At 34.2% G+C, this 12,993-nt stretch overlaps 1 protein-coding gene across 1 annotated transcript in view; it reads right to left on the reverse strand.

The window, feature by feature from the left end:
- The window catches only part of MDGA2 (MAM domain containing glycosylphosphatidylinositol anchor 2), an 803,556-nt gene that overhangs the window by 101,735 nt on the left and 688,828 nt on the right, over nucleotides 1-12,993 (reverse strand). The window contains exon 9 of the mRNA XM_024757993.1: nucleotides 5,217-5,486. Within this exon, the coding sequence (XP_024613761.1) occupies nucleotides 5,217-5,486 (270 nt within the window). The remainder of the gene's footprint in view (nucleotides 1-5,216; nucleotides 5,487-12,993) is intronic.

The raw sequence follows: 12,993 nt of genomic DNA on the forward strand, positions 1-12,993 counted from the left end.
AATATTAAAGTAAATATTTTGGTAAAATTTTTGCTAAGTGATAGTATTAACTTCCTTAATTAATATTTACATTTTTATTTCTACTTTTTTAGGTTCAGCATGGACTCATCTACATTTTATCTAGCTTAATTATCCAAAAATTCCTTTAGAACCACTAATAAAAGAGTTACTGAGGTGTGTCAAAAAGAGCTTGAATTTACAGTTAGAAGATACACATTTTACTTTTGGTTTCCTTAGCCTCTATTAGCTTATCTTTCATACAAGGGTGATATTGCTTCTTTTACACACATAGCAGAATTGTTTGAATGAAAAGAATACAAGTGGAATCACTTCGTACACCATAGAATACATCAAGAGTTGTTAGGACATATAATGCATTTTCTGCTCTATAGTTTTAACATAACTGTAATTCATAACGCTGGCTGAAACACTGGGATCCATTAGTCTACCTGTTATCATCATAAGTAAAATTCTAATAAATTTAACAGAATTTTGGCTCTGAAAAATATTTGACATTGAAATTTTTTGCCGGGAATTTTTTTTTTTTTTTTTGCGGTACGCAGGCCTCTCACTGTTGTGGCCTCTCACATTGCGGAGCACAGGCTCCGGAAGCGCAGGCTCAGCGGCCATGGCTCACGGGCCTAGCCGCTCCGCGGCATGTGGGATCTTCCCAGACTGGGGCATGAACCCGTGTCCCCTGCATCGGCAGGCGGACTCCCAACCACCGTGCCACCAGGGAAGCCCTATCACAGGGAATTTTAATTAGATATTTTTCAATTAGTTCATTTGCTCTTACTTCTGATAGTTCTAATGATTTTTCTACAGTGTTATGCTGTTCATGTTTAGACATTCATAACAAACAAGTATCCAGCTGAATAGCACAAACGTATGCATTACCAGAGAATAAAATACATTTTCTGTCTGGTTACTACATAACTCAATCTGACTTTAGAAAACAAGAATAAAACATTGTGATTTGGAGTCAAATTTGACTTGGTTGTTATTTCATCCTTTTCATTCTTTAGAACTAAGTAATGCTAGAGTAATCCAACAGCCTGTCTTAGGCATATCACAGTTCTCAGTCATCCTCAATTTCTTTACATTCACTGAGTGATAGCATGTGCTCCCTTTCATAAAAATGTCTCACTCTTGCTTTATTTGTTCTCTAGGATCTGTCTAATTTTGGTTATGTGTCTGATCTGCTGGTGCTGAATATGGAGAAAAGAGTAGTTCCAAAATGTCAATCTGAATGTTGTAATATATCAAAAGAAAAGTAGAGGATGCACAATCCCAGTACAAATACTTCCAAATTAGAGGTGAAAGCAACAGTCACAGGCAAATTTTTGTTTGTAAAACCCTATTTGCCATGTTTATTGAAAGGGATTAAACTATGAGGAATTTCTTTAACTATTGCCATAGATAAAACAGTTTCATATGTAGGTTGTATTTAAAAGTACTCCTAGCAGCAGGTGATGTTGATACATGTGGCAGACTGAACCTAAGGTGACTCCAATGATTTCTACCTCTGTTATTAATGTCTTTGTGTATAATTCTCTCCCATGGAGGGTGGGAAAAAACTGTGATGAGATGTTCCTTCAGTAATTAGGTTATGTTATATAAGATTCCATCTTAACAGACTAGAGCTAGAGATTCTTCCTCATGGCTTGATGAATTAAGCAGCCACGTTGGAAAAGCACATGTGACAAGGAATTACAGGTGATCTCTAGGACCTGCAGAAATATTCTAAGACATGAGAGTGGCCTTCAGCCCAAAACCAGCAAAATGCTAGGGCCCTCTATCATGCAACCATAAGGACATTAAATCTTTCACTAACCTTACATGATCCAGGATAAGCTCCTTCTCTCAAAATCCTTAACTTAATCATGTATTGCCACATAAAGTGATATTCACAGGGTTTGGGGATTAGGACATGGATTTACCTTCTTGGGGGATACTATTCAGCCCACTACATATTTTCAACTTGAACTACTCTTTCACCCTCATTCTTTTCCCATTAAAAAATAATTTTCAGTAAGATTACTTCCATTTAATCATTCACTCTTGGCCATCCTCTATCTATTCCATTATCCCAGATTTACTGGTTTTCTTTTCTGGATCAAGCTGTGTGCTAGGATCTAACCTAGCATGTTATTCACTTGTATCTGTAATGTAATGAATGTGCCTAGATGTTTTGAAGTCTTTAAAAACATTTTTTCCAAATGTTAATTTGGAACATTTGAACCTGTGATAAACTGAAATCCATGCTCCAGTTGAGTAATCTGTTAAACAGTACGAAAGTATTTATTAATATAGAAATACTTCTTTCTATGTATTTATACATATATACTTGGAATTGCACATTTACAAGTGGACTTATAATAAATTAATATGTCACATTTATTTATAGAACTTGTAAAAATTCTCTCCCACAGAAAAATATGATAAATGGTGTTTGGGTTCCTGCCATAGTTCAAAAAGGTTTAAAACACAAAAAAACTAGGCTTAACTTCACTATAACAATACTAGTAAATAAGATAAATGAAAGTACACAGTATTTTGTAGTATTATAGCTAATATTCTCTAATACGGACAGTGCAAAACAAGCTAGGTTGGTCACTCTTCCCAAAATACCTTTGCTTACTATCTTCTTTTCCTTTCCAGGAAAATATTCTCACAGCCCCTCTGACTTCTTGGTAAACACAACCCCACTCTCCTACCCCCAAACACCCACACACATTGTATACTCATGATATAAATGAAGAAAACATGTCCGAACTTTTGAGCTTTCCTGGGAGCTATAATACATACAGACTTGAGGGCTGCCATTGCCTTTTAGTTCAATTCTGTACGTTTTGATGTGCAGTCAGATCAAGTCCACTTGCAGGACATTTAGGACAAGCAAGTGGAAGAGTTTAAATTCTTAAATTTGGTACAATAGTTATAACTTTGAAAATTTAAATGTTTCTTAGTTAATTTGGGCCTCAAGGGAAAAGAATTGTCTTCAAAGATCTGCTTTGTGGGTAAAGAACATATGCATAATAAATATATGAATCCTTGCATATATTATATTCTCTAGTTCTCTTCTGCATAGTTTCAAAGAGTTTTGAATTATGGGAAATTGATAAGGATTACTACTAATTCTGGTATGTTTTAGTAGAAAAGTAAATAGCCTTTCAAAGCTTCTTCCAGATGTCTGATTATATGGAATCATTGATTTCCTTATATATTTTCCTGAATTATACTGTATTTGGAATTCAATCATTTCTTTTTCTCTTCTTCAAAACTTTACTAGGGGCTTCCCTGGTGGTGCAGTGGTTGAGAATCCGCCTGCCAATGCAGGGGACACGGATTTGTGCCCCTGTCCGGGAGGATCCCATGGGCCGCGGAGCGGCTGGGCCCGTGAGCCATGGCCGCTGGGCCTGCGCGTCCGGAGCCTGTGCTCCACAACGGGAGAGGTCACAACAGTGAGAGGCCCGCGTACCGCAAAAAAAAACAAAAAAAAACTTTATTAGATTTTATGTGGAGATCTTGAAACAATGAGGTTGACCTGGAGATTGAAAAATGCACACTGGAAACAAATTAATGCACGGGGCTGTTTCCTCTCCCCCTATGGGGCAACCACAACAGGTTTATTCCTTCCTGCAACTACTGAAATCTACTTTCTGCACCCCATGGATCTGGAATGGGAGAATGGAGCTAGTGTTTATTCTGGTCTCAGCTTGTCTTCTAGTTCAAAAAATAGGATTTGGATCATATAATAGAGAACAAATGAAAATCTTGCAGAGGCAGCATGGTCTAAACCAGTCAAAGTTAGAAAACAGTGTCACCAGAGAAAATCAGAATGGGTATAAAGCCAAAAAGATTGAAGAAAGAGGTTTAGTTAATTTTATGGAGTATTTTTATTTTGGAGGGTTAATGAAAGAAAGTAAAGTGCTACATTTGTACCAATATGTGAAAAACAATTGCCTTTGAAGGATTCTTATTGCTTGGGATAATAACATATAAATAAGGAATGAAAGTATATCATGCCATTTAAATTATCCCATAGAGTAATAGAGTACATTCTCTTACCCTTGTAAATATTCCTAGGAAGAGAAATTAAATCACCATGTAAGTAATTGTCCTAGGGGTTTTAAATTTCATTTTAATAGTTCATTTTAAGTATCAAAGTAGAAAAACCTTAAGTTCAACTGAATGTTAATAAAAGGGATTGCAAAACCAAGAGGTGGCAAGATACAGCAGAGAGGATGTCTTCATATTCTTTGGTTAGTCAATTGTATTTTATCCACCTAATATCCCATTTCAGGAAGCAAAAATGTCTCAAGGCAACCCATATTAGAGAGTTCTCTTATGAGTAAGAACTTATTAATAAGAATTTATATTACCAATGAACAAGATTTAATTAATTCTGAAACATTTTAATCATGATTTTTATGATTGCTTTCCAGATAACATACAATGTCCAGTTTCTTCTTTTAGTAGCATAAACACTATAACCGTTTCAACTAATTTTATCTAGAACAAAATAATAATGAAAAGGAGTATATCCTTTTAATGTATGCCTAAACCCAAGCTCAAAAATTATACAGATTTACTTTAGATTACCAAAATAATTTAAATAAACATGTATAATTTAATACAGATTTCATATTTCCTTAAATACATTAAAAGATAATGATATCAAAAATGATAATTCTAATTCATTATATACCAGATACAACTATATTGATTTCCCTTTGAATATCTGTGGTCCTATGGTAAGCCAGGGACAAAATGAAGATTCACCATACATTAAGAGGTAATAAATAAATAAACAAGAAAAAGAAAGAAATCACTCTCTACTATTAAAACCAGAACAGGTATTGGATTGCAAGGGATTTAAAACTTGCAAAAGAAAACATGTATTAATATTTGCAATTTGATCTAAATAAAGCTAGTTAAGGTTTGTCACTTTATTACTGAAACACTCAACATAACCAACCTCATCACCAACTCTATTTGAATTCACATAAACTTCTAATTTTATAGGCACATTAACTATCTTAACTACTAAAATAGACTTTCCTTGAAAATAAATGAGTAGAAGCTCTAAATATGAACAGTCAAGCTGTTCATGGTATGCTCCATGGATCTGCAAAATGCTTTCATTCTTATATTGACATAAGCCTAAGCTCCCAAGATCTAAAAAAAAAAATGCAAAATATTCAGCACCTTACCTGTAACAAGAAAGCTGCATCTCCCTGCTCCAGCTTCATTTATGATGCTACAATTATAAACCCCATAGTTTTCGTTGGAAAGACTCTTCACCGGGTACTCTGTGTATTCTTGAGAGTCAAATTGACCCGTCCGTAATAATTTGTTTCCCAAGCGCCACTCATAGGTCAGCACCCGTATTGGATAGGCTCTCAGGACCCTGCAGCTCATAGTGACACTGCGGTCTTGTCCTTGCCGGATTTCCAGAAATGCAGGTTCCACAGCAGGAGGATCTGTAGAAAAGAGATATTAAAACAGATAAAATATGTGGTTTGCAATAAGCCAGGGGCTACTTTTACTGTGAGAAGCTATTTTCAAGAATACATCTAGCAACAGGGAAGGAATATTAAGAGGTGGGTGGAGAACATATTTAGACCTGGGAATTTCAGCTTGGGTAGGGAAACGTGATTCCTGAGTGTGGGCAATGAATAAGACTCATTGCTTTAAAAAAAGCATTTGCAGGTGAAACTAAGCAGAGTTTATTTTTTCTTTCTAGTTGCTTCCCAGAAAAAAATGTCGTAAGTATGTTTGGTTTATACTGTTAGCAAGCAAATGATGTTCTGAAGCAGACGAAGCCATTTGTTCAAGTCAGTGAATTCTAATTATTCCATATGAGGCTCAGTCCTTGGGCTTCTGGATATCAATTATTTAATAAAATGGGTAACACAAGTATATAAATTTATTTTCTAAATTATTCAGTCAGAAAGAATTTGACTGCAAGTCATAATATTCATGCGTAAACCTTAAACAAACTTTGCAAATTATACCACAGGTGGATATGGATTTCAGCCCACTGCAATGGCTCATTTATTTGGCTTAATTGTAAGTTTTTTTCCCATACAATCAAAACTTGCTACGTTAGGTACCTAATCTTTTTGTTTTTGATGGGAAGATTTCCAAAAGGTGTTACACATTTCTCTCATTAGGGTATGCAAAATACAGGCCTTTTCTTAATGATGACTCCCAACTGTCATAATAAATAACAATTATTTCCTGGGCTCTAATGACATGGTTCATTTGATCAAGGAAATTGTGTGGGACCCCTCAGGATTTTTTGCGCTCAGGATTGCTCTGGGCAACAATATCACATACTTGACTAGATGTGTATGGCACCCTCTTGAGTTGTGCAGTATAAAAGCTGTACAACTCTACCTGGAAGCCCTTCCTTCAGGATGCTAAAAGGTTTTAGGACTACCACACCAAATGTGCCATCTGATATTCTTTACATGTCATTCCATCTACTTTTTATAATATTGCTCTCCTTTCTCATAGCCAACATATTGACTGACCCTTTTGCTTCTTTCAACAAATATGTTTAAGCTACCATAAGAATTTTAATTTTATTCATAAATTCAATTTTTGAGCCCTCCTTATATAAGTGCTAAGAATAGAAAAAGAAATGAACAAGAAAAAAAATCCTATCTGCATGTAGTTTATGGTCTAACGCAATAGGCAGACATTTAAATAGCTAATTTAAAAAACTGAGTACAAAAAACAATTCTAGGGTAGAAAGTGAAGAAGTGAATAACACTATGAGGATTGACCAGGCAAGGAATGTGATACTTGAATTGTATCTCCCAGGATATATAGGAAATGGTCAAGTGGGTGAATAGTAAGAGAGGACATCCCAGGTAGAGGGGTAAGTAGGTACAAAGGTAAGGAGGAGACAGGGAGAACAGGGTGTTTAGGGAAGTATAAGTGAATAGCATAACTGATGCATAAAAGGTGCATGAAGGCTTGGGAAGAAATAAAGATGAAAAGAAAAGCAGAGGCTCTATCAAGGATCCTTGAATGTCATGTTATGGAGTTTGAATTTTATCCTGTTGGTACTGAGGGTCTTTAAAAAATTTTTAAATAAAGCCTTTATATGATTAAACCAATCTTTTAGAAGGCATACTGTGGCAGATAGGAGGAGCATGAACCTCAAAGAAAGGAAACTCAAAGAGAAGACCTGAACTAAGGCAATGTCATGGGACCATAAATGATGCCTTAGACAAGAGGGGGATGAGTGATGAAGACAGGGAAGAAAGGAGGGGTAGTTTGGAGTTTGGTGGACATGTTGAATTTGTGCACCCAAGTACTTCTTTATTTCCAAACATATGGTTATGTTTTATTTTTTCTTTGTTCTGATTTTGTGCTTAACTGAATCATATTCAGAGAAAACAATTCGTATATATTAAATCAACTGAAATTTGTTAAAACTTGTTTTATCTCCCAGAGTATGATCGATTTTTATCCTGTTTGTGCTTGCAAAGAAGGAGTAGTCTGTAGTTTGGGGATGTGATGTGGATCTATTGGGTTAAGTCTGATAACTGTGTTGTCCATATCATTTATATAGTTGTTAGGGTGTTTTTTTTGCCCCATTTATTCTACTTGGATTAACTTAGAAGAAAGTGTTGAACTCTTCTAAAAGGGTAGTAGCTTTTAAAAATTTTCTTCTTGTAGTCCTGTCTCCTTTTTGCTCTACATATATTGAGGCAATTCTATTCATTACATACAAATTTAAATCGGCTTTATGTTATTGATGATTTGAAACTTTTATCTTTGTGAATTATCTCCTTTATCTCTATTAATGTTTTAATATTTAAAACTCTATTTTGTCTCATATTAATATAGTTACCTTGGCTTTCATTTAGTTAATATTTACATGTTATGTCTTTTCCATCCCTTTATACTTTCAGTAACCTTATATTTTACTAGCACCTCTTTTAAACAGCACATTGTTATATTCTATTTTTTCAAAAAAGTCAGACAATCTTTTTCTTTTACCCAGAGTACTTAGCACTTTAATCACTTCAGTTTAATATATTGATATATTTGGGTACAAGTGTTTCCTGTTATTTTATTCTTTCTGTTTGCTTTGTGATCTTTCTTTCTTTGTTTTCTTTGTATTAATGGATTATATCATTATTCTAACCCTTTTCCTGCTACTAGTTGGGAACTTAACTGCTTTGTTTCTATTATTTTATTGATTGTCTTAAAGCATGCAACATGCCTACTTAAGTTATCCCAAAACATCAATTAATACCTTTACCATCCTCTTAGACAAAATAAGAATCTTAGAACACTTTGTTTCTTTTATTCCTGTTCTGACATATGTTATTGAGTCATGAACTTTAATTCCCTCATTTTTTAAAAATTTATTGGACAATATCATACTTTATACTTGCACTATTTTTTAAATTACCCAGATATATGTTAGCTTATTTGCCCTTAATTCCTTCTTTCATCACAGACCTACCAAATCTGTGAACACTTTCCTTTCCCCTAAAGTATATCATATTGAATTAAATTTAGTACACTTTAGTAATTGTATATTCTCTTAATTTATTTTCATTTGACTCTAGTATCCTTAATCTCTACTCTAGGTTTATCTTTTTTTTCTTTACATCTTTATTGGAGTATAATTGCTTTACAATGGTGTGTTAGTTTCTGCTTTATAACAAAGTGAATCAGTTATACATATACATATACATATGTTCCCATATCTCTTCCCTCTTGCGTCTCCCTCCTTCCCACCCTCCCTATCCCACCTCTCCAGGCGGTCACAAAGCACTGAGCTGATCTCCCTGTGCTATGCGGTTGCTTCCCACTAGCTATCTACCTTACGTTTGGTAGTGTATATATGTCCATGCCTCTCTCTCGCTTTGTCACAGCTTACCCTTCCCCCTCCCCATATTGTCAAGTCCATTCTCTAGTAGGTCTGTGTCTTTATTCCTGTCTTTATCTTTTTATAATAAATAAAATAAATAAATAAATAAAAGTTTATCTTTTTATAATAATAAGTCATTTTATAGAAGACACTGAGGCACAAAGCAGTTAAGGAAAGCCAAACATTAAAAAGTAGCAGAATAAGGATTCAAACAAGGGAATCTGATTCAGAATATACGCTCTTAGCAACAACCTATGCTTCATTCTTTCCAATTAAAAATATTACCAATGTTTCATGATTTCACTCTTTTCCTCAGAGGATTTTGAAAATTTTGCCCTATTAAAGTTATCAATTGAAGTAGATGTTGGCCTATTCACACCAGCATTTAGAATTCACAAACTTTCATGAGTCAAAATGCGAAACACGTTTTGTGGAAAGCAAAGAAGTATTGCAACAAAATTGCTATGTTAAAGAAAAATGTTAACGATGGATTTCAAACCAGACTCAAATTGCAGTTTATATAGCAATGTACTTCATGTAAATGAATTTCTGTATTATCCATGTATTAATATACATGATGAGTGCCTGCAGATTAGCTATCTGGAGGCAAATGTGTAATCTTTTAAAGTTATTCAGGATTTTGATAGGAATTAAGTACAAAGTGTACAAAATTAATTAAGATTTTAGCATTTTCTGTTCTTGTACCTACTGGTTCCAAGTATTACAAATGGGGAATGGTTCTAATGTTTAAATTCACATACAAATGTCTAACTTATCTGGAAAGAGTAATGAATGAAAACACCAGACTATAGAGAAATGTGATTAATGTTTGTTTCTCAATAAGGGGATCAGAGGCAAGTTCATGAGTTCTTTTAACATTGTGTATGAATAAAAATTTGCCTCTATTTCTTAAAAAAAATAGCCAGATTCTAATGATAACCAGGACTGTGAGCAAATCAATACCTCTGATTTAAAAAAAAATACATTTGAATAAGTAAAAACCTTCCAAAGCTATCTTAAAGAATATTAATAAAACCCATTTTTAAGTCTTTAAGGGAGTGTGAGACTATAGATGAAAAATTAGTTACAGTTTAAAAGAGGAGAATGCTCACCTGTTTGAAGAACTTCAGGGTAAGAATGATCTTAATTATTGAATCCTTAGAGGGGACTGATAAACATGCACACAATAGGGTCATTTCTTCTCAAGTCAAATGCCTGTCTAATATAACACTTGTCTGCTCTTTGCTGTTTTTTTGTTTGAGGAGATCTAGAAAAATTGTGCCCTTAAAAATAAAAAAGTCTAGTACTGAGATGAGAAAATCGAGGAGTTGGAGTGTTAAGTCAGCAAATTAAATCCTTCCTTTGTCCAACAAAAATAGTGAAATTATTACCTTTAGTGTATGACAACCTCTATTCCTCTGTTTCTGTGTGTGTGTGTCTTTCTCTCAGATCTTTTCATGGTCTTATAATTATATCTATCTCAGTGGTAAAGAAACTGAACTTCAAAGAGATGAGTGAGAGTAACCTGTTTATGGCCATCGAGGGACACTAAACATATTTGAACCTAGGCTAATTTATCTTCAAGATGTTAGCCATTTAGATTTGACCATGTGATATCTTGAAGCATTTTGTTACCATACAGATATAGGTTCAAAATATCCCTATTTTATTAGTATCAATCAAGCACATAAATACTCAGAAAATTCTTAGATACTGTTAGGTACATGATGATATATTAAGAGATTAAACAAAAATGAATAAAAGGGCTCCTATTAACATATCATTTACAGTATCAGTGTAAAGATAACATCTTAACAGATGTGAGTATGCACAATTTAATACAAACAATATATGAATTCTTAGAAGGCAATAATTAATTAATTGCTGTAGTATGATAGAAAATACATATATATATAAATTATATGTTATATATATATATGATCTGTGTTTTTCATTCCTGGAACAGATCTCCTAAAACTCTTGGAACTTTTAGTCCCACCCCCTGACTTTCAGGGAGGAGAGAGAGGCTGGAGGTTGAAAAATGAGTTCAAACGCCAATGCCAGTGATTTAATCAATTTTGCCTATGTAATGTAACCTCCATAAAAACACCTCAGTGATGGGGTTTGGGGAGCTTCCAGGTTGGTGAACACACTGAAGTGCTGGGAGGGTGGTGCACTTGAGGAAGGTATGAAATCTTGACACAGCATCCCTCCTCCACCCCATACCTTGCCCTATGCATCTCTTTTATTTAGATGTTTCTGAGTTGTATCCTTTATAATAAACTGGTAAACTCAAGAAAAAGTGTTTTCCTAAGTTCTATGAGTCATTTTAGCAAATTACCAAACTTGGTAGGAGAGGAACTACCAAGTCATGGGAACCCCCAAATTTATAGTTGGTTTGTTAGAAGTATGGATGGCAACTGGGAATTGTGACTGATGTCTGAAGTGGAGGCGGTCTCATGGCACTGAGCTCTTTAACTTGTAGGATCTGCTCTGACGCCAGGCAGTTAGTGTCAGAAGTGAATTGAATTTTGGACATCCAGATGATGTCAGAGAATCAGAGAACTGGTGTTGGAAGACAAACCACTTACTTGGTGTCAGAACGAAAAATATAATTGCTAATCAAGTCTTAAAATAAGCCTAATTTATTCAATAGGGAAAGATACGAAAAAGGATGGACTTGGAAAAAGATACTGAGAAGTTTGTAGGGTCTGGCTAATGTATCTAGAAGAGACAGGGATTGAAACAGCTAACATTTTTAGGATTAATATACTCTGTATAACTGTGCTAGCACATTTTACATACTTATTACCTCATTCAATTCTACAACGACCTTGTAAAGTGTGTATTTCCATTTTACACATAAAGAAACAAAATCTGAGAAGTTACATTCTCAAGCATCCCACACAGCCCAGGTGACAGACTTCAGACCTAAAACAACATGACTTCAAAGTCCATGTTCTTTCCAGCACAACAGATTGAGGAAGCAGCACCAAAAGCAAATTGTAAATTAGTCCCTAACATAATGTTAGTCTAACTTGGAAACTGGCAATTTTGGGAAATGTAGTTTAAAAATAAAATAGTCTATAGCATTTGTAAATAATTAGCAGGAAAGCAACCCCAAAGATCTGGTGGTACACTTTACAAAATTAGTATTCACCGCTCTCCACAAACATTCTGAGATTGTTAATAATTGTTACTTTATATCTCCAATACTTTTCTCAACAGGACAAAATTTTGGAGTTACAGTGTAGAATTATTGCTATGTGACTGAAAATATTGGTACATTTGTATTGTTCAAGTTAGGCACATGATGGATAATGTATAGAACCATTGCAATTTCTTCCTCATAACAAAAATGATAGTATTCTCAGTACTCTTAGTCTGTTTATAGAAGCTTTGCTTTGTATGATTATTAGATACTATTTATTACTTAGTTATACTGTTCCTAGGTCTAAAAGAAAGTGAAGAATAAAACAACTCTAAAAAATTCAAGGTGTTTATAATAAAACGATTTAATTATTTAAATTTTTCTAGGCTATTAATATGAATAAAATTGTTTTAATTAGCACCTCTCCATTATAGGCAGTATCCATAGAGAGAATCTAAATGGAACTTAAAATGTTTTGCTTCTAACTCACTCAACTAGATTCTTGATATATATATAAATAGATCTAGAAACATCATTACTCACTATGATGATAAAGGTATCCTGAACCAGTACAGAAATATATTTCCATTTTGAGTTTATTTTTATGTATGGTATAAAGTCCCAGTTTCATTGTTTTGCATGGGGCTGTCCAGTTTTCCCAACACCATTATTGAAAAGACTATCCTTTCTCCACTGCATATTCTTGGTGCCCTTATCAAAGATTAGTTGACCATATTAGCTTGGGTTTATTTCTGGACTCTCTATTCTGTTCCACTGGACTACTGAAACTGAGACCCCTGCCTCTTTTTTGTAGAAAAACTTTAGCCTCCTAGGCCTTCCCCAAGTTCCAAAGAGCAAATTCAATCAAAGAAGTCATATTTTAAATCAGAAAAAAAATGGTTTTTAAAATAAAATACAGAAACAAAGGAAAGCAGTC

Source organism: Neophocaena asiaeorientalis, unplaced genomic scaffold (assembly GCF_003031525.2).
Source record: "Neophocaena asiaeorientalis asiaeorientalis breed wild unplaced genomic scaffold, Neophocaena_asiaeorientalis_V1.1 scaffold464, whole genome shotgun sequence".
Lineage (NCBI taxonomy): Eukaryota > Metazoa > Chordata > Mammalia > Artiodactyla > Phocoenidae > Neophocaena > Neophocaena asiaeorientalis.